A 22,615-nucleotide genomic window follows, 5' to 3' on the forward strand; every position below is an offset into this window, starting at 1 on the left:
AGGAAGGGGGCAGTAAAGGCTAAGTGGTATCTGAAAAATTGTGTGCACCTACAGTCCTCCAAAAAGGAGAAAATACTTCAAAAAATATTTAAAAATAAAATAAAACCTGAAGATTTTATATTCTTCAACACATGGCTAATAACAGTGGAAATTAAAATTGAAATACCTTGAAGCAAACACTAAAGATACTGCAATCCTCTCCCTTCTATTCATATCATGGCTGCATCTCCTCTTACTTGAAACTCAAGAGCTCTCCTACATGCCAGGTATGAAAACTTACTTTAAATAGATGTAGTTAAAGTGGTCTTCTGCTTCTGAGATCTTGCCCAAATGCTTGAAGCATAATCCCTTTAACAGCTTGATCACGCACCGGTCATCTGCCAGTAGTTCTGTAGCTGCAGGAGGAAGTAAATGGCACCTTTTAGAAAACTCTGCAACAGAGAAGACTTTCCTGCCTGTAGGGAAACTTTTCGAAGGTAAGTGTGAGTACAGTCTATCTACTGAAACACAGGAAAAAACTAGTTGGTGAATTTAATTTACTGCAGAGATGAACACACATCAACCTTTTCATAAATTGAACTTTGTCCAAAAATTGTTGGGCTGTTCTTTCCCTCCCTACTCCCACTGAACAGCTATTCCACAGTCTTACTGCTCTGACACCTAAGAACTAATTTAAGGTGTCCATTTTGTAAATACTGAAGTCCACTTTACAATCTCTCAACCCTTTGCCTTTACTGCCCTGTACAGCTCTTTTGCTTCCTGACTTGACATGGCCTATTCATGGGCAAGAATGTTGTCAATTCTCCACCTTCATTTGGCTAAATAAAAATAGGTGAAACTTTGCTACCTGTACATCACATCTTACCATACTTTCTTTGGAGTTTATACTTCTGAGAGCCCAGAGTCTTACCAGCTTCACCTAGTTCAAAATCCTTACTATCAACACTCTTTCTCCATCAGAAAATTTCTGCATAATACATATCAAAGAAAACTGCTGGGTTTTTCATAGCCAATCCATACAGGCAGCTTACAACTAAAGGTTTACAGGCAAAATCTTCAGCTTGGTTGCTCATTTCCAATTCATTAAATATACCTGAAAAGAGCAAGTCAATATTTTGAACAGGCAACACTTTAAATTGTTGGCATGTTTAAAATATATCCCACTTTTCAATTATATGTCCTCATGGTGTTCTACAAGCATGAATCTGCTACAAATCCCTGCAAAATGCAGCCTTAGCCACAATTTGCCAACTAAGAGAAAAAGGGAACAGGGAAATACTTCACTTATTTAAAATGATGAAACAAAATGGGTGACAAAGAAGGTGAATAGGTCAAAGGCCTTTTTCTAAGATGTCACCTTCACTGAAAATATTTTCCCATTCTCTTTTTCAATTAATTAAAAATAGATAGGTTTAGCCAGTCTTTCAGGCAACCCTTTCAAATCTTGTGTAACTCACTGCACAGAAGTCCAAGGCCCTAGAAAAGACTGCAATGCAGTGTTTTAGCCTATATTCCTTTGTCAACAGGGGCTTGATCCTTTTGCAGGAAGGTTGTATATAATAGTAGTAGGATCAAGTATTGGTCAAGGAAAAACTGACAAATGCTGTGCAGACTGCTTGCACTCCCACAGTGCACTTTCCCACTGGGAAAGACTGACAAGAAATAAACACCAATTCAATTTTCTCATGGATACCTAATTAACAGACTGACAGAAAATGTGGTAGCAGAGGCTGTTTCAGTTCAATCCCTTATTGTGCTCATTGACAGAAAGGCCATCCCTGGTGTCCTGGATTTCTGCAGCACACTGGTGACACCAGAACATTCAACTCAAAGGTCACGTACAAACTGACAGCACTTTTAAAACAAAAAACCAGCTCCTCTCCTGTTTATCCTTCAAAATTGAGGATAACAAAAACTGAGGGTAACAAAGCTTCAGGATCCAAGTAATGAAGTCAGTGAATATGCTGATGTTGATCTAACAAAATAAACAGACCTTTATCACATGTCATAAACCATTCCTAACACACACCTGTGGATGGAAAATTCACTTACTATTACTGTAAATAGTTGCTATGTAAAAAATAAAAAATATTCCTATCTGCATAAATAAATGGTTTCATTATCTATGTTCCTCCTGTGACCCAATTAACTTTACTAATGAGTGTGTCTCTATTCACAGATAATATCTCTAGCTATTGCAGTGTACAGTAACTGCTTAAACCCTATCACTGGTTACCTGAACTTCTTGCCAATGCTTCTTCTGCTTCATTTAAAGTCTCTAACATGCCTTCTGTTAAGTTGGGACACTTTCCAATTACAGCATAGCCATTCCAGATATACATCATTTCCTGGGGTCAGGGAGAAATGACAGCACCATTAATTACAGCACTGGATAAATGTAGTTGTCAAATACTTCAGTTTATCTCTGCATGATGGAAAAGTAACAGGTTCATTAAATAAAGTCAGTTTGTCAAAATGTATTTTCATTGCAACTGAAAACTTGTTACACTGTTTTTCAGAACAAATTAGCCCTGGAAGACACCTCAGGAGCCACTTACAGCTAACAATACAAAGGAAATTGCTTGAACAGAATGCAAACACATTCTCACTTACAGAAGAAGGCAAGTACCAACAAAACAGTCTTAAACAAACTTAAAACAAAACAGACTTCATGGCACATGGCTAATTGTCCCTTCATTAAGGTTTCCTCTTTTTTTCAGTTCTATCCTAGCAAAGGCAGTAATACCCATAAATAACTGCAATGTACTGTTTCCACAGAAAAATTATGAATTCTCGGGACAGCAGGACAAACCAAAAAGAAAGCCAAACCCTCTAACCTTTAAGCCAAGTTTCAAACAAACAGACAGAATTTTAAATCTGAACTGTAAACTCCTTACATTCCTCAGGTTTGTTTGATGTTCCCAAAGAAAGTAACTTCCTTATTATTCGTCTGTCTTTAGAGAAAGTTTTATTAAAAAATATTGGCTGAATTCCTATTTGCTATTGGGTTTCTTAGAGTATATCACCAAATGTGCCCATTGCTACTACCAATCACAAAGTGAAAGATGAAAATATTATACATACTTAAAACTGGCCTTCATGACATTATTTAATCATAAAATCACAGGATATCCTGAGCTGGAAGGAACCCACCAGGACTGTTGAGTCCAGCCCAATAGCAACCTAAGAAACCCACCCTGTGCCTGAGAGTGTTGTCCAAAACCTTCCTGAGCCCTATCAGGCTGGTGCTGTGACCGTTCCCTGGGGAGCCTGTTTAGTGCCCAACCACCCTGTGGGGTGGTTGAACCTTTACCTAATATCCAACCCAAACCTTCCCTGACACAGCTTCAAGTCATTCCTTCAGGCTCAGTCACTGATCACCAGAGAGAAGAGATCAGTGTGTGATACATGTATTCTATTTATTTATTTGACCTTATCTGTGTGTGGTAATTTAATGCATTTGGATAAAATTCCTATATAGAACAACTGAATTGTGGAACTGTGGCACAAAAAGCTGTCAGGCTAGAATAGCTGAAACAGCATGTTAACCCCAGTCACTGTTGCTTTCACCATCTGGTCTCTGTTGATTGGAAAACCTGTGCTGAGCTTACTGGACCTAGTGCAGATTCATTAACATGCTTTTCAAACAGAAGTATTCAAGCCAAATTTATTCAAGCTATATCTCTGACCTAAGACTTGCTTGAGGACTCACTCCTTCCAGCAAGTCTCCTGATAATGAAAGAAAAATCCTGGAGATGAGATTCTGTCCCCAGTTCCACCTCCATAAAGTGCTTTTATCTGTTCAGCTGCGGCATCTGCTGCCTCGGAAATGCAACTGCACAGCAGCTAAGGATGGGTGCCCAGCCAGAGAGCTCCTGGTACAGAAACCTGCTCTGCCAAAATCCCAGCAGGATAGCCCAGCTAAATCCCAGGTGTGTACACTCCTCTCTCTCTCTGAAACCTGAAAGGCACATCAAAGTAACCTAATTATTTCTCTCACTTCAGTCTTTCTAGTGGAACGTAGCCCCTGGTGAATACCCATGCTCTGCTGTAACAACTATTTCAGTGTCACATACCCCTGGTAGGCTGGAGAGTGGTCTCCAAGAGGCTCTCCCTGTTCTGGCATTTTCTTAGAGAGTATTTACTAATTATCCATCTCTTTCTTGAAAACACAACAGCTGAAAGGGCTGCAAGTGTTAACACCACTGCACTTGGCAAATCCCTGGACTCAAAACCCTTTTGTGTTCTTTTTCACATGTTCTTTGCAGACAGATTTTTGTAAGTGCAATGGGTGTCTCATTCAACTGGCCACAGAGAATAGGCCAGAATTACAGGGAACAAAAAAATTAAACAAAAACCCCAGGAGTTGCAGTGGTTTTCTGGGGTGGCCAAAGGAGTCAGTTGCTTCATCCCAGCACCCATGAACTGCTCTGGAGAGCACCAAACTGCAAACATTCAAGGGCACACTAAACAGCTCCTTACATGCAGGCCCCAAACCTTCCATTGTTTCCTTGACACCACCCCTCCTTGTACCTTACAGTGCTCTGTTAGCAAGTGACACGACAGAAGAGACCCAGGGCAAAGTTCCTCCAAAGGGAACCAAAAGAAAGCTGTTGGGAGCACGCTACTCTATAGCTGGAATAATGAGTTACACATGCAACACATTTACGTGTCACAAACAGCTGGCTGAGTTCCCTGTGGCTGGTGCATGCCCCAGTTTCACAGCATTCCTTGCATTCATCTGGCTTTGCTTTGGGAACATTCCAGTCTCCTGCAGAGGTTTTACCTTAGAAACACGGAAAGATACTATCCCAATTATCTTGGGTTTATTTCTCTAAATTACAAAAATGTTGGAAAGGGGCTGTGTGTGGATATTTCTAACTTACCAAAGGTGGGACAGGCAAAGGAATGGGGTTTGAAGAAAGATACCGTCGTGCTTTCCGAATTGCAAACTTTTCTGTGGGCAGAGATTTCCCTGCAATTTTCAGTTTCAGGCTGGGAACAATCCTGAAAGTTTAAAGGAAAACGTAAGGAATTTTTTCCCCTGTGAACCTCTGAGATGAAGATGTTCAAACTTAAAAACAACAAAAATAATCAAACCAAGGAGAACTTTAAAAAGCTGTTACACACTGGGCTATTGCTACCTCGGGGAAGCTGAGCAATACATACTCACAAAAGCTGTCTTTATGCAGAGCACGTTTATCTCTAGGCTTCCTCTTTAATCAAGCAGGAGGAGAGGGACTCTTCCCCACTGAAAGATTAAATTAGATGATGCACCTGACTTATAAAGGGCTCATCTCTCTTCACAGACTAAGAAAGAGGCAAACTAGCTTTTGTCTCCCCGCTCTCCCGAACTAAAACTATTCACTTCATAATGTATTTCAAATTCAGTGAAATCTGTTTGTAATGATTACAAAAGACAGAGAAAACTTGAAAAGAGCAATGTAATCACATTTTAAAAAATTAGATTTAATATAAAAATCGTAAACCCTATAGTAACCAAATTTTCTTTGCCCCAGCAAACCTTTTTTGAGCTTAAACATTTCATTAACACAGTGAGGCTATCTCACTGTGTTTATAATGCATAGATTTACTTGCACATTTAATTATGTCTTACTTCTCTGAGACTCAGAACTCAAGAATCAAGTTGTGCTGATGCTCCCACTAAGGAAGAACACATCTTGCAGCATAATCCTTGAAGGCTTTCACATCCTACATTCCATTTTGATTAAAGGAAGCAACTGAAAAAGAATGTATTACATGGAACAGCAGCAGCCGCTGTATGGCCAGGAGAAATCTGCTGTCTGAACTTAGGGTCCACTTTAGTCTAAGGGATGTTTAACTCTGCAATTTCTTACCAATCCAATGCTATTTGCATGATAATTTTGCCTCTGTTCCCCCAACACTGTGACATGAAAAGATAGTAAATTGTTGTAACTGTGAGTTTGCAAATTTTACCTAAATAATTCAACTTCGCTGTCTCCAAAAGGACTGCAGTCATCTGGTCCAAACATACTGAGATAAGCAGCTTTCATGTAAATGTAAGTAGCCTGCAAATGCAATGAAGAATATCTATACAGAAAAATGAATTTACAGCATCGCCTTTATTCATATAAAGCACAAAACAGCAACATAAAGGGAAGAAGTTGCTGCTTTTGCTCACAGTCTTACAAAAATTTAAGTAAGAGGTAAGTATTTTAGAAAGTGAGTATACAATATTGTTTTTAAATCATGTATGTGTTTGCTTAGTATGTATTAGCCAATAGCTTGTGTCCAAATTCCAAGAACAAATCTCATGCTTGAGTAAAGTAAGTTTTTAATACTCTTAGGAACACATGCTAGAAAACCTAAGATAAGGTCATGCTCAGAGAAAAAACCTAATAATACACAGTCTCTGTCCCATCACAACTTGGCAACATATCCCAAATAGCAGGTTCTAGAAAACAGTCACTGCCTGGAGCTCAGGAGAGCAGACTTTGGCCTCCTCAGGGATCTGTGCGGTAGAGTACCATGAGATAAAGCCCTGGAGGGAAGAGGGCCCATGAAACCTGGTTAATATTCAAGCATCACCTCCTCCAAGCCCAGGAGCAAGGCATCCCAAAAAAAGAGGAAGTCATGCAAAAACTCCTGGAGGCCTATGTGAGTGAAAAAGGATCTCCTGGACAAACTCAAGACAAAAAGGAAACCTACAGAGTGTGAAGGGAAGGACAGGTAGCCTGGGAGGAATTGTTTGAACAGCCAGGGATCAGGTTAGGAAAACTTAAGCCCTGATGTTTGGCCAGGGATGGAAAGAGCAACAAGGAAAGATTCTATAGGTATGTCAGTGATACAAGGAAGACTTGAGAAAATGTGGGCCCTTTCTGGAAGAAAGCAGGAGACAAGGTTACCCAGGATCTGGAGAAGGCTGACGAACTCTGACTTTTTTCCCTCAGTCCTCACCATCAAGCGCCCACGTCGCAGAAAGTAAAGGCAGAGAATGTGAGATGAACTGCCCAGGGCAGGAGAAGTTTGAGTTCAAGACCATCTAACGAACCTGAAGAGGCACAAGCTCATGGATCCCAAGGGAAATGGTGAATGATGTTGCTAAGCCCCTGCTCAGCATATCTGTCAAATCAAGCCAGCTCAGGAAAATTCCCAGTAACTGCAATAGGGGAAACATAACCCCCCTTTTAAAAAGGCAAAAAGAGAAGAGAAAGGGAGGAAAGCTACCAGGGATTGAAGAGCTCCTCCATTGAAGAGCTCCTCCATTCCAGATGCACAGGGATAAGCGTCACATCTAATTGTATTTATCACCCTGGAGGCACCACCGTGGCTACCTCACTCACCAGCAGAAGAGCTTTTATCCTGAGCATAATGAAAGAAATGGCAACTTGCACCATTAATTGCAGCATCTGATGACACAACCAGTCACTACACAGCATCTTTAACAAGTTGCTCTTCATCTACCAGTTGGGCCCAAAAGATTTCTGCTTGCCCACCATCTGTTCAGATTTGGATGTTTGCAATTCACATCATTCTGCAGCAGTCACAGCAGGCCAGGTTTACCTTACAGTCTGCACCTTCAAAGCTACAAAAAACCAACTCAATTTGTTTGAAAATTAATAGATATTACGAGGCCTCCTGCCCTCCTGTTCTGCTGAAGTTACCTTTGACCAAGTGTTCTCCTTGCTCAGCAGGTCTGCATAGAAAAAAGCCATCTTCCACTGGCGCTTGTAGGTGAAGCACCACATCAGCTCCCAGTAGCACATGTGATGAAACTGCTTCCAGTACTGCTGAGCTTCACAGCATTCCTCATACCTATTGACTGCCTGCACACAGAGATTTCCAAACACTGCCTTAGTCAGGTGTAAATGCACAGAGGAGCTGTAACACACACTGGGGCTCCAGGATCTGCCTGCATGGCTCCTGCAGCTTCCAAATTATTGCCAGCCCAGTGTTTCCCAAAATCACATCTGTTTGCTTCACCCAAGAGATTCTTGGCTACACAGCCATGCTGCTGTTAGCAAGTTTACTCTGCCACAGAGCTTCCCATTCCTTAAAACTTCATTTTCTAAGCATACTCAAAATGAATGTTTGTGTTTTGGAAAATTAGGAAACTGAAGGCAGAGGACAGATGCTCAGCTGACATTTATTGCTGCACTTCCAGGGATTTCAAGGGAGCTACTGCCCTGCACACCAGCTGATACTCTGTCTCAGAGTATTTTGGACATGCATGCTTCATCTTAATAATTTTTTCAAGTCTTTTATGACTCTGTTCACACTGAAGGCAAAAGATTGCCACTGGGTCTCATTAAAGATACAATCTGCTGCAGGATGGGAAAGACAATGACAAAACTGTGTCATTAATCCCGGTGGACTACATTATGACCAGAAATTGAGAGGGGTAGCAAAATGAGGTGGAGAAACAAGTCAAAATAGTGTACAAAATTCCTGTTTGTAATTCAATAAACTACGAATTACATATAGGCCAAAGCCAGAGGAAGCATTAGCCAAAAAGGAAATGACATTCCTGAAGGAATTTTTCCAAAGGTTTTGAAATTTACTTTGTTAAGAGCAAAATGATTACTTACCGCATCAATATTACCCTTTAGTGTTTCTATCCTGCCTGCAAAAAACAGGAATATGGCTCCCTGTAATAAATAATAATAAAAACACATGTATTCTATAACAGTTTTCAATCTGGTCATACAGTCTAGATCTTTCAATTTTGGCACAAAAACATTAAATGATCCCACCAAATAAATGATGGTTCATTTTACCTTTGGATAGCGTGCCAAGTAAGGCTTAAGTAGTTTTTCTGCCTCCTCAACATTTCCTTTTCCTGTCCCTAGAATGTGTAAAAATGCAAGAGATAAAAATAGTTAGAAAACAAAGCAAAAAAAAAAAAAGAGAACAGGAATGCAAGGTACTGATTTTCTATGCTCAATTGGCCAACATATTGGTACCTCTCTCCACTAAGTAAGGCATAAATACAGGTTGGTGCTGCACTTAGGCAGCAGCAGGAAGCCCTGAAAACATTGTGCTTCCTGACTTGAAAACTCAGGCACAAACACATTTTGTAGAACGATTTAGCAGGAGATAATACAGAAATACACATGAGCAGGAAGCTGTCACCTCCCAAAGAAAATCCAATGTCAACAAAGCAATTATCACTTACAGTCATTATTTTAACCTCCCCAACAATGCACCCGGCTAAAACAGATTTTAGTTCTCACAACTCTCTTGGCCATTCCCAGTATCTCCCTTCTCACCTGTTAAAAAAACCTCCATTTTGAAAATGAAAACATGCTCTTCACTTGTGATCGTTACTGTAAAATGGCCCACAAATGACCTACATTTAAGCTGGTTACAAACAAACAATTCACCAACAAATAAGTGAATCATCTTTTTCCCCTTTGTGTCCCACAAGAACTAATCAAATCCAAGAGTTATTATAAACAATCTTACCTAACACAAAGGTCATGAAAGTATGATAGCAAAGCAACAGCATGGTACACAGCACCGACCTAAAGCTGTATGATGATGCTCCCTCTTGAAGCTGCAGCAGACCATGTTCCTGTGCAAACACAGGGATGGGGGACAAGGTGTTGGGAAAGAGCCAGGGCTGTGCTTTGCTGGCTTAACTTCTGCAGGGTCAGCTACAGATTGCTCACTCACCAAATTCCCTAAAAAGCACTGAAGAATTCCCCAAAAGGCACTAATTGCTTACCCAGCAATTAAAGATAAAAATACACCTATTCATTTATCTAATAGTTTTTCATGGAGTTACTGCTTAGCCTGGAAAACACCCAGTGACAGAGCAGCAACTTGGGATGTATTACATGATTAACATAAGACAACTTATCACTGTGATCCAAGTGCTGCTAAACAGCATTCCAGAAACAAAACACAGAGTTTTGAAAACAAAAAACAAAATAAAACCCACACATCACCGTTGTACAGTGTATTCCTGCTTGCTGTGGTTCACTGCACAGTAGAGTTAAAGGTATCAAGAAAATAAAATCTGCAACAAGCAGAGCAAAATATGTCAGGGTAAAAAGACATTTTAAAGTATGGCAAGAACAAAAGGAGCTTTGCAGTGATGTTGGCCCACTACTACCAGTGGAAAAATATGATGAAAAGAAGCGTATTTCTGCTCCCTTTGGGAAGAACTAAAGCAATCAAGTATAACACTGTGTTCATAGTCAATGACAGCATGATGGATAACCAACTTTAGGGATTCGAGTTCCTGAGGCAAGAGCATTTATCAGCCCATTCTAGGACTAGTTCCAGGATATCAACATCAAGGATATAAATATGCAAATGTATCAAACAAGAGCTCTGCCTACTTTTAAATATGCACAGTAAGACATCCACTGTGTGCTGGGACAAAATCTGTTTAAAAGTTACTCCATCACTGCCCTGGAAGGTCAATGGAACTCAATGTGTGTGACTACAAGGACACCTTTTCTTTTCAAACCAGCTACACTATAAATAGGAACCCTGAGGGATGTCTACCAGAGGCACCAGGAAGGGCATCAGGGAGAGACCTCAGAGCACGATCCCAGCACAGATTTACATCTTTTGTGTGTCCTTGTTGACTGAGGGGTGCTACAGCACCATGCCTTTATTGCTTACTGTGTAAACACTGAAGCCTGTAATCATATTCTCATTTTCCTCAGACATCTATTTTTGCACTTAACTAGTGCACTTAATTGTTTTCACATAAATATAGGGGAGGTTGTGATTTTGCTTCTCTGTGTTTTTATTTTGAAAACTCAATGTATTACTGCTACAAGGAAAAATATTACTCATATTTGCAGATCAATTATTATAATATCTAGTAGTTCTAAAATAATGAAAATACTGACTTGCATGTCACTACAGAAGAAATTAAAAGATAGTAAAATCATTACAGAAAATCAGTGACTTAACAGAAATGAAGTACTCAGCAAAATCAAACCAGCTTCATTTTTTGCTGAGAGGAAAAGTTTGATGGATACAAATAGGTAACAAAATACGATATATTCAGCTTCTTCAAACTGCCCAGATGAAACCCACAAGTATTTGTATTTTTAAAAAGTAGCACTTCAAGGTAGAAGTAAAACAAAACATTCTGCGGAATGAATTTTGGCAAAAAAAATTTCCAAAGTACATTTTTTTGCAATAAAAAATCTTCAGGCTTGACATTTCACTGAGCCTTTACTGACACTAGGCCTTACAGTATCTTCCATATTATATAAAATACATATATAATGAATGTGAATAGCACTAAGAGTAATTCAAACAGACTTTGTTTGTCATATAAAATAATGTAACCTTTGTCAAGTTGATCTCAATTATGGTTTAGTCTCAAAAGCATATTTGAATGCAGCCAAACACAGAAGTTATAATCTGTACAGAAAAGGAATGAATCCACACCCATCTTACACAGGACTACATCCTGGATAGCAGTAACTGGATTAAGAATATTGCCCATTCATCAGAAAAAGGTTGCAAATCTGACACCCTTAATTCTAAATCCTTGAACTGAGTAGTTATACAGGCATGAGAAGCTCACTGAGCAAGTTAGTTCACTCTGTGGAATGTCCATAAGCCTATCTAGTCCAGCAGAGGTATAAAAGGCTGTTTACTTTTCACTCTGTCACCTGAATATCCCAAACTTTCTGTATTAAAGTAGAAACAATCAGTAGAAGACACAGCCTAAATAAAAGAAATCTAGAAGTAGTTGTTATTAGTATTTTAAGACTTGCTTGTAGAATACACTGCAGCAAAGCTGCTTCTCCTCAAAAAAAACTCTTGCAAACTGCTTCTCTTACAATGGGATACCCAGAAAATAGGAATATGAAGGGTGTCACTGGGAATCGTGTTTTACATCCCACACTCCCTAGCTGGCCTCCCGAGGCTCCCTCTGAGCCTAGATGAGGCAGAGGTGCTCGTCCAAGGAAGAGTTTGGCACAGCAGCCTGGATCAGGCACATGAATCACCTTTTTAAACACCACCCTTGCTGCACAGGGAGCCTACAGGGATTAGCCAACAATCTCCATCAGGCAAGGGAGTGCCAGGATCTGGGCAATGTACGGCTCTCCGGGATCAGACTGAGGATCTGGGAACCAAATCACAAGCAGCTACTTGAGCCTGAGGAGTAACTCTGCAAACACACTGCACTCACTTAGGGACTGGCACAGTGAGTACATTAGATTTAATTGTCAGAACACACCTTCTAACCATAAATGACCCATAACTATCTCCCACACCTATGTCACAACTGGTAGAAGCAATCCCAGAACACACCAAGAATGAGCCTCCAAACAAAGTCCATTACAGGGCATTTGGTGACAATATAAACAGATGTCAAGGCAGTAAGTGTTCATAACTTTTCCAGAGAGACATTTTTGTAATTTCCCTAATTAACATTAACACATTTCAGTTTTATTTTCACACAAAACATAAACTACTCTGAAGGATATAAGGTAGAACACAGAGCAGACATGATCCAGTGTGGTAACTCTCAGCATTCTGTGCAAGTTCCTCATGACATCCGGCAATCTAAATCCCAAGACTGCCACTACATTATATTATATCAGTATCTTATTGATTCAATTCTTGTCCCAAGACATCAAATGGTTGATTCAGGACTCCCCACGTGAGCACTGGGGATTCCCACAGCAACTGCAGGATGAACAAGGACAATGCTGAAAATCATTATCAGACAACGCTGAGACTGGTTCATATTTATTTCAGCTGTTACTGACTAAAATCCATCGACTTTCCTGAAGCAAAAGTTCTTGGATGTTATTTTTAAAACATCCTTTTAATTAGGGATCTTGGCAATGAAAGCAAAGCAGGGTCATTTTTCATATCCCATGGCCTAACCACATTGCTGCTGGTTTAGCAAGGAGGATGGATACTACTAACAGTTTTACAAATAACTGACTAATTAAACTGATAGACAGGGCATTTGAATGTATCTCATTAAATAATATTAGATTTAAGCTTCATTTAAATTTTGAAGAGACCAAAATGCAATTCAAAATAGATGCTTAGTGAGAAACTGGAATTCAATTTATTAGAAATTGACACATCAAGAGTATTCTTCAGCTTTGGGAAAAATGTCCTCCCACATTAAAAAAAAAAAAAAAAGTATAATTTGAAAGAAATTGGTTCTATCTGACAGTTTTCCTGCCTTCTCATGAAATCATGCTGTCATCTGACCCCCTGACAAATTGCACTTAGCATATGGTAGGCTCACGTCAAACTGTTCTACAGTTTAGCAGCACAGCATTTGTAATCACCTATAAAATAAGCACAAGAGTAAATATTAGCCTGAGACCTGGCAGAGGAGGCAGTGGGGAGGGTTCAGGCTTGCAGGGAGACAGTGCAAGGAGTCTCCTGCTCTCGCGTCACAGGTTAGTCACACTTGAACACCCAAGTGCAGATGGGACACACACTCCACCTACTGCCCAGTGAGGCTGCTGTGCTCCCCAGAACAGGGTGCCTGACACGCCTCTGCCCACGAGGATCTTCTCTCAAAACTGAGCAAAACTGCACTCAACTTCACTGCCCAAATGTGGGGCCTGTGCTACTAAACACAAATAAACCAATGATTTGAGTAATGATGCAAGGGAAAGGAGCTTAAACAGTGCGAAGGGCACAGCTGGCACATCTTGGACTGGAAGGGAACAAACATGGCCTCAGGCTACTTTTTATATTTTCTTGATCTTATCCCACCTACTATTTTGAGATTCCAGACTGCTGTTAAGTTGATCATGATGTCCACAGAGCCTGCAAATGGCTTAGGAAGTGCTGGAGCTTTGGGCATGTCCTCATTTGCTGTTCCCCATGACATGACTCAGAGATCAACGAGAGTCCCAAGGGGCACGCATGCTGGCTTTGAGGCAGGTTGGTATTGTGGAGGATCACACAATGCAAATTTATATCCAGTTTTAATAAACATGTGACTCACACCAAAATCCAGATGTCCTGCAGTGCACTACAGCTCTCCCAGGTAATCTGTAAACAGCTCAAGGCACTAACCATGACTCTGCTGCACAATCTGATACTCAGAGTAAGCATTTAAAGGAAAAGGCTGCAGCATCAAACACAGGTGTATGAAAAACTCCTGGACAAGTGCAGCACAGATGAACAAACTTTCCTCTCCTCCCCAGTCACTGCTTCTTTCACCCTCTAGACTCCTGTATATTGTCTTGTTGGAAACTTTGGAAAACCACCACTGGAAAGGACTGCACATGCAATTGCAATTTTGCTTTTGGCTTCAGGCACCTGATTCACAAATGTGAAATGCAGAAAGACTTTTTTAGGGTGCTAAAATAAATTTTTCAACAAATAAATTCATTGTTGATCAATGAACTTCTATCAACATGTTTAAAATGCTCCTTTGTATGGTGTGCAAACAACAGGGTTTTGCTCAAATTTATGGTAATCTAGGTCATGCTTCAATGAGTTATTAAGAAACTGCATTAGGAGCTGACTCATCAACACAAATAGCAGCCCACTCACAGCCATGCAAGAAATCCCAGGGCCAAATAAAAACTCAGTTGGAGGGACAATTTCCATCTGCAGGAGTAAGATGAGCATTCACCAAAGTATTCTCAGAACTCTGCTGGTACGTGAATTGCCTTTACATTTCCAAGAGAATATTTTGCTTTAAATGCTCTGTTGTTGAAACTGACAGGTAGAACTATTTGATTTTTGCCTTTACTGCTGTGAAATAGCTCCTGGTCTGTTTCTGGAAATTTCTAAATTGTAATCCACACTCTGCTCCTTGCTTTTAAATAAGACATTTTATTTTCAGATATAAGATCCTTCCTGTAAACCAATAAAATTGTGATGACAGTCATTCACCTGCCATGTAAGGTTTCAGCTATGATTAAAAAGACACTTTTCTCCTTAAAACTTGTTTCGCAAATAGAAAGTATTATAAAAGAGAGGGTTTTCTGGGCTCCATCACTGAACTTCCTTCCTTAAACATCTTGCTCAAACAACATAGGTCAGACTGCTTACTCTACAGGCAAAAAAGCACTTACTCCCGTAGGCAGGAGACTTTAGGTGCCACACTCAAATTTCCAGTTGCTATTAAAGCAGAAATGAAATAGATTTTTGTTTTCCCCTGTCATGCAAGAACCTGTCAGGAACATTCAGACCCCATAATGGCAGTAACTACCAAAGAACCTATATAAATATATTAAAGGCTAGGAATACACTTTTGGCTACAGATTTCTGAGCACAAGGCTACATCAAAAGACCAGTAACTAAAAACCTAAATATGTTAACACCCCAGTATTAGCCATTGCCTTTACCATGTTTCACAACTGTTTCAACACTGAAGAATGGTATGACAACCTTTGAAGTGCAATAGTTCAGGAAAAAATATAAAGCAAAACTGAGCTGCATGAAAGCATCAGTGCCACAGTGCACATGTGTGATACCAGAGGGTTACAGCTAATGTGAGGGAGAAGAGACAAACTCCTGCCTCTGTTTTTTTAATTTAAGACTGAGGGGAATGTACCAATAATATTTAGTTCACATTTACCTTATTCCCAGAAAATCCAACAAACTCCAGTAATCTCAGAATCCGTGCAGGAAACATGGACAATGTCTACAGGGAAAAATGTAAGATTTATGCAGTAACAGACTTTCTGCCTTTCAGATACCAATGGCCTCCTACAATTTTTCCAAACACAAGAAATAATTACTAAAATTACTAAAATCATCTCTATTTGACATTTTTTCAGGGTAAATGTATACACATGCTGTATTTTACATACAATTTTAAAAGAAATATGTTTAATATAGGCACTTCGTGTCTCCAGGATGCCCTACACAGAAATATGTTTAGACAGCACATGCTTAGTAACTCGAGTACTCCTTGGATGTTTCAGAAATGCTGGGTTCATATCACAGTCCATATTTGTTCTTTGTGCAGTAAATATGGTATTTGGCGTGTGCCAGACTCATGCAAAGCAATGCAAGCAAAAGAAAGCTCCAGGCACTTTCTGCAGCCCATCCCCTGAACAACGACATCCATCCTCACCATCTCTGGATCAGTCCCTCCCCAGGAACCATCCTGCACCATTTGCTCACCTGCTTTTTGGCCAGAACACAAGCAACAACAGCCAACAGTGGCTGGAGCAGCACCTCAAACTTCATTCATGTACCCCACCCCTTCCAACTGCCCTGCTAACAGCCTAGATCCTCGTAGTTTTCCAAGTGTCAGGTAAAGAGTAAGTGGAATTCGACAAGCAGAGGCAACTGGTGCTCCTGGGCAAGGCTTTTCTTTACCCCCATGCCACGTTGTGGGCAACAATCTCTTTATTTCTGAAGTGTTATTATCTGATGTTCTCAGACCAGACACTGGGATCCTGCACTGTCAGAGCACACACCTAATTTTAGCTACGTGATCCACATGATGCCAGTGGAACTTCTTAGGAATTCAAGTTAGGGTCATTTTCAGGAGGTAGCAGGACACCAGCTCAGGATGAGAGTGTTGGTACATACCAGGTTAAATGCTCCAACTCCAAGTTTTACACCTCCCTCAAAATGAAGATGGTTCTCTCCTTTGACATAATGTGGGGACTGTATGAGACTGTCCAACTCCCTGGAAATGCACAAGATTCTGTTACAGTGTCAGCAAATAACATGATTAATTATAATTCAGTAAGAAAGTAACCCCATTACCTTGAACTATAGAGTAGTTTAAAAAAGGCCAATTTGTCGTCTCACTCAAGTGAACAACACCTACATTTTGTTGGATTTATCAACAAATTATTTCTGTCACATTACTATCAATTAAAAACCATGGAATCCTGGAGAGGAATTCCTGTCAAACAGGCACAGTCAATATTCAACCACATTTCAGACTGCAAATGTTTCAAGGATGGCTGTTGGGAGCATCACCAAATTTTGCCACTGCAAATCAAGATAATGGAACAGTGCACGAGACTTAAATTTAAATTAGCAAATTTAACTCGAGTGTCACTAATCCCTGGACTGACTGCATGTTCAAAAGAATATTTTGTTTTACATAGGAAAAGGCAACTGTAATAAATATTCCAAAATGGGCAGATGCATCAGAAATTACTTTCATTCATTTTTCTAACTTTTATAGGTCTCAGCTTTGTAGTGTCCCTTTATTTCCCATGTAATCCAGCTCAGTTTGAAATCAATTTGCCTCCAGGCTTTCTATAGCTATGTGGTTTTTACACTGTTTTCGTTTATTTTGTTAATTATTAGGAGAAGAAAAGCACTGGAAAAAATGGAAGCATGTATTTGTGTTCAGGCTGTCACATTTTTTTGATTGTGTGTTGCCAACAGACTCAGCACTATTCCCTGTCTTCTGGACCTGCATTTAGAGCCACCTTCAACACACACAAACATGGACACTGTCATCTCTCTCCCTTCCAGTGGACCTCTGGAGAACCTGGACTTGTCTGCTGGACACAAGACATTTTGTGTCCACTCTGAATCAAAATTTATAATTCTAAAATAAATAAAATATTATGCATATTTAGCCTTCAGTTTTTACTGTACTTCAGCTACTGGTATTAAATGCTCCCAAAAGCTGCAGCTGGTACTATAAATAAATGCCATTTCATTATGCCTAAAGCCTACAAGACCTGCAAATTCTGCTATGCTGACACAATGAACAGTACATCATTTAGAACAGTTATTTTTTGGACATAATTTCAAGGATATAGTACTTGAAGTAGAATCCAAATCAACCATAATGTTAAAGTCCTTTGTTATGCAAAGGAAGAATCTGTTTGGGCTGAGGAAATCTGTAGACATGAGGTCCATAATAAAGACTCAATAAATACAACAGTAATGAATTTGTTAATTGTATCATTTCACCAGCAGCACTTTTTACTGATAGAGTGCACTTAATGACATCATCCCTCTGACTCACCTGTAGGTTTGGTAACTGTTGCGGACTTTGATGCCTCCTTTTATGAAGCTGACCATATTCTCATCCTGTTGGAATGGAAACACATTAGCAATATGAATTTCTAAGCATTATAAAGGGCTTTTGTCTTCTGAAGACAAATACACACCTGAAACATAACCAGCATGACACGGACAATATAAGCCTCTAGGACATAATACATGGATTTAGAATTTCCCTTCTATATTAAAAATACTTTTTTTACTCTGTTTAGACACAGACATTTTATTTTAAAGCTTTCTGTGAACAGTTTAGCCCTTGTCACCTTTGAATTTGTATTAATGAACACAGGGACTCAGCTAATGGATTCACCTAAATTACATGCATTCGTGGCTCTTTCAAAAAATAGCTTTCTCTCTTTTGTACTTGAGTGTAGTTAGGATGTATCTGGTGCTGAGCCAGGAAATGTTCACAAGTAAATTGCCTGTCCTCAAGAGTCTGCAGAATACAGTTTCATATCCTAAGAGTGAAGCAAGGTCAGTAAAATTAATCAGGAATACTCTTTCTAGTTTGAATATTCATATATATACATGAGATCCATACTAGGAAGATAACATGTTACATGATAAGCTATAATAAACTGATAAATTACAGCAAAGTATCTGGGGCACCATTATTTAGAGGGTCTTTTGTTTAATAACTTTTTGGAGGCACTTTCTGGCTTCACTTATATAATCTGTCATTCTGGTTTGTTTTGATGTCTGCTGTTACTTTAATACAGAGAGCCTACATGTGTTTTAACAGAGGATACCATCACAGAAAAATCATAAGAGGGCATTGTGGAGAAAATAGCATGGTTTAGATGAATTAATTAGATGTACTAACTAAGTACAGCATGTTGGAGGGTGCAGCACACCCAGCCATGTGTAAAGGTTCAGTTATATTTTCCTTTGACTGGAAAGTGGAACAAGGAAGGAAGATGGTTTTGAAATGTTTACACTCAGAATGATACCAACAACAGGGATAGCCAATGTGAGAATTTTTCAGCCCTTGAAAAATGCTGAGACTACATTTTATGTGTTTTCAACTGGATTTGGTCATTTTTACTAGGCATCAAAACTAACCCACTTCAGTAGCTGTTGGAACCAAGTGTCTCTGTTTAATTTTTCAAACTAGTTCATATGTTCATGAAAAAATAAGCGCAGAAGAGAACAGGAAGCAAAGAGACCTTTGCAAAAGAGGACAAGAAATTGTTTTTGTACTCTTAAATCTCATGTTTCTATAAACATTTTCATAAACAGATATCTGTGAAAAATAGTGCTTAAAACGAAGAGACATTGCTTTAAAATGCTCCTTTCCTGTAAACATAACAGAGAAGTTGTCAAAAGTCTTCCTTCCATAGTTTCAGAGCTCACCCAAACTGTCCCAGTGTTAGAGGCTACTCATCCCAAAGGAAAATGGCAACAGGCAGCTACACCTTGGTCATTTCAAAGTCCATCATCAGTACTCTAGAAACTACTAGAAGCTCCCCTGATTATGGGTGTTGCTATGAAGCAATAGTTTCTAGCAGAGGGACTTAGCAGATGGCTGAAAAAGGTTACACGGTTCATAAACTGTAAGCAACATAAATCAGAGCCCACCTGGCAACTCCCAAACACTATAAAACCACCACCTGCATTCCATTTCCTATCAGCACCCTTGAGCCAAGAAGCAGCAGCCTTTTTCTGACTGTGGCTTTTATTATCCCCTTGGTAGATGAAGAGGCCCACTTTCATACAACAAGTACAGCCAAATCAAGAAGAAAAATCAGTTATTTCAACTGTGACTAAAAATTAAAATTGCATGCTGGAGCCCTAGCAAGTACTGCTAATGTTGCTCCATCAAAGAAATCAAGGTTCATTAGGACAGACAGATAAAATCCAAAAAAGAGGGAGCACTGTCCTTTGTTAAAGACAGACAGCACTGTTAAGGAGAAAGCTTGTGTGGAGCCTAATAGCTACGCAGACCATAATTGCTGCTCAAGAACAAACCAGTGAGAAAGCAGTCTTGGGAAAGCAAACACCAGCCAGACTCACAAAAGATTTGCTTGTATTTCAGCGCAGCTTCAGTGACCATCTCATCTTTTTTCTTTTTTTTTTCATCTGATATCCCAACACATCATTTGAAACTTGGTGCTTACTGCAGTTACATTTCACACATCCAAAAGGGAGTAGGGAAACGTGTCCTAGGGCACTCAGCACTATGTGTCTTGACATAAGTATTTTTTAATAATCATGAGGGAAAACTAAACATTCTAATATCTCATCACATAGTCCAGATAAAATCCAGACTTGATCCAGCTGAAAGATCCATTAGGTCAAACTATAGTCTTCTACCAGTCCATTTAGGAAAATAAACCTGTATGGTATTTTTTCCCCCAAGAGCCATGCAGGAATCCATACCTGGAGGAATGTGAGTGCTGCTCTCTGAAGTAAACATTCAGCATAACAAATTTCTGCATGGATTTCCTCTAACATCACACAGAGAGAAGAAAATAAATCAATCAGTCAAAAAGTAATTAAAAAACACTTATCCCATTAATGTAGGAATAAGATCACAGAGCTCAAACTTAGAAAAATATTTTCCAAATTTGCTGTAGTGTTTCAGTTCTAGACTACTGCTGTAACTCCAAACAGAAATGACATGCAGTTAGAGAAACTTTGCAGAAATTTTTCTGGTGCTTTCCATAAATTCCTGGATCTAGAACCTTTACAGACATTTCAATACTTCTTTCTAAATATTTCTTTACCCAGCAATTTTTGGGAGTGCTGAATCAGAAAGCAATAAGACCAGTGATTTTGGATTGGTTACACAGCAATGGCCAAACCACTGACATTTGGTCCAGCAAATCCAGATCAGTGATTTTGTCAGTGAATTTACAATTTGCAAGCACATATTGAGTGAACAATTCTACAGGATTCAAACTGCATAAATAAAAAAGGAAAACATTACCCATGTGAAAGATGTTACCTTCAGTGAAGTGTTCAAGGCTTTGCCTATGCACGAGGTTGTTGATAGAATCAGCTACAGTAGATTTCTTCCTAAATCTGCAAAAAGTCAGTTTGGTCATTCTGAAGAAGAAGCATCAACAACAGAGAACCATATCTTTCAGCCAGCCACCCACACAGTCTCGAACATGCTTCCAGTGCTCACCAGCCCTCTGTGATCTCACCACACACACAAACTTCAGCACAGTGCAGAGAACTCAGCCAGTGTGGTCCTCCTGGGATCTGTCTCTTACCTTTTGTGCACAGAAATCTAACCTGATGAAGGGGAGGTATAAGGGGGTGTTTTGATTTGTTTTTTATGTGTATGGGTGAATGTGGGTGCAAAAGTGGGAGCACAGTTGACTCAGCAGACAACTGCAGTACAACCATCACCCATGGGAACATTCTGCAGTGTTTGAACATGGTAAACAACTTCCAGACACTGCAGAACCAGGACTACAGGTAGGACAAATTCTAATTGACAAGAAAAATCAGATATTGTGGTAAACTGAAGTTTTCAAGACTAGACTGCTGAACACACTCGTTTATGTGCTGTGATCCTCCTCTGAGAAGGAGGCTGGACTAGTTGACCTCCCAATGCCCTTCCAACCTCATTTTTTCAGATTTAATTTCCTTTTGTATCCAGTAGTCTTTCAAAACTTTCCCAAGAACGAACTATTTACTGTTGGAATTGCTCCAGTCTTACCTTTGACAGGTGGCTTGAGCTTCCTTCATTGTGTTCCCTGCATTCAGTATGTCCTGAGGATCAAATGTCATCATAGCTTGCATCTCCAGTATGGTGGCATAAGTCAGGGCATGATACATGCTGTCTTTAGTTCTGCAAAAAACCAAGAACTTTAGTTCTGCAAAGCACAGCTGGTTTAATTGTATTATTGCTTTTAAAAAGCAGATACAAATCCAGTTCTAGAAATATATCAGCCTTGTGGGAACAAGGTCTAAATGAGCTAGAAATCAAACCAAAAGCACACACAAAATAATGAAGAAACAGTAATAGATTGAGATTTTTACAAGAAATCATGCCTACATCTCTCCATATTCTGCTAAAATGAATCAATTCTGAGCTGAGGATAGATATTTAACAAATATAAAGCACAGGAATTAACCACATGGCTCACCATTCTGAAACAATAGAATCATGGTGGGGTTTATTTTGGTGGGGGTTTTTTGATTATCTAATGAATGCTCCAACATATGACACAAATCCAGCTGATACTCTTCTAATTTTGGACAGTTACTCAGTACAGGCTCAAGGAGATAAGGAACACAATAAAAAACCATGGCCAAAATAGAATCTCCTTGAAACAGATCTTCTCACCAGAAGCATTAGAGTCTGTATAAAAAAGTACAACTTTTTTCTCCTCTCCCCTTCTGCCAACCCTCACCTCAATCTGTTCAACTTAAATATTATTCTGTAGGGTTTCAGACAGTGCCACGTTGGCAGAAAGTAAAAAACTTTGGCATTAGTGCAAGGAAAACAACTGATTCCTATGTGCAGCCATTGCTGGCACCTTTCCTCTGACAACAAAGAGGGTTTATATATTGCACACATTTAGAGCATTTACCTGTGTCTGGTGTAATTCTCTGCAAAATATCTTCAGGCACAGAGGTCTAATAAGGATGACTTGAGAAATATGTTGAAGGGCAAGCTCAGATAAATTCCTGACACAGAAACTGTCTGTAGACCTTG

The 22,615-nt window shown here is 39.5% G+C and overlaps 1 protein-coding gene across 11 annotated transcripts in view; it reads right to left on the reverse strand.

Moving 5' to 3' along the window:
* Nucleotides 1-22,615, reverse strand: part of TTC39A (tetratricopeptide repeat domain 39A) — a 52,107-nt gene that overhangs the window by 13,749 nt on the left and 15,743 nt on the right. For 4 of the 11 annotated variants that reach the window (XM_068198736.1, XM_068198737.1, XM_068198734.1 and 1 more), the window contains exons 3-16: nt 21,614-21,745; nt 20,891-20,967; nt 20,323-20,390; nt 17,906-17,970; nt 16,498-16,597; nt 15,533-15,598; nt 9,448-9,556; nt 8,760-8,827; nt 8,571-8,630; nt 7,647-7,808; nt 5,959-6,050; nt 4,887-5,007; nt 2,237-2,348; nt 281-395 (exon numbers count right to left, since the gene is read on the reverse strand). In XM_068198736.1, coding sequence (XP_068054837.1) covers nt 281-395; nt 2,237-2,348; nt 4,887-5,007; nt 5,959-6,050; nt 7,647-7,808; nt 8,571-8,630; nt 8,760-8,827; nt 9,448-9,556; nt 15,533-15,598; nt 16,498-16,597; nt 17,906-17,970; nt 20,323-20,390; nt 20,891-20,967; nt 21,614-21,745 — 1,347 coding nt within the window. Of the gene's footprint in view, nt 1-280; nt 396-2,236; nt 2,349-4,533; nt 4,671-4,882; nt 5,008-5,169; nt 5,252-5,958; nt 6,051-7,646; nt 7,809-8,570; nt 8,631-8,759; nt 8,828-9,447; nt 9,557-15,532; nt 15,599-16,497; nt 16,598-17,905; nt 17,971-20,322; nt 20,391-20,890; nt 20,968-21,613; nt 21,746-22,615 lie in introns of those variants that run through there. The other 7 variants (XM_068198735.1, XM_068198738.1, XM_068198739.1 and 4 more) reach the window with 7 other exon arrangements.

Source organism: Anomalospiza imberbis, chromosome 9, assembly GCF_031753505.1.
Source record: "Anomalospiza imberbis isolate Cuckoo-Finch-1a 21T00152 chromosome 9, ASM3175350v1, whole genome shotgun sequence".
Taxonomy (NCBI): domain Eukaryota; kingdom Metazoa; phylum Chordata; class Aves; order Passeriformes; family Viduidae; genus Anomalospiza; species Anomalospiza imberbis.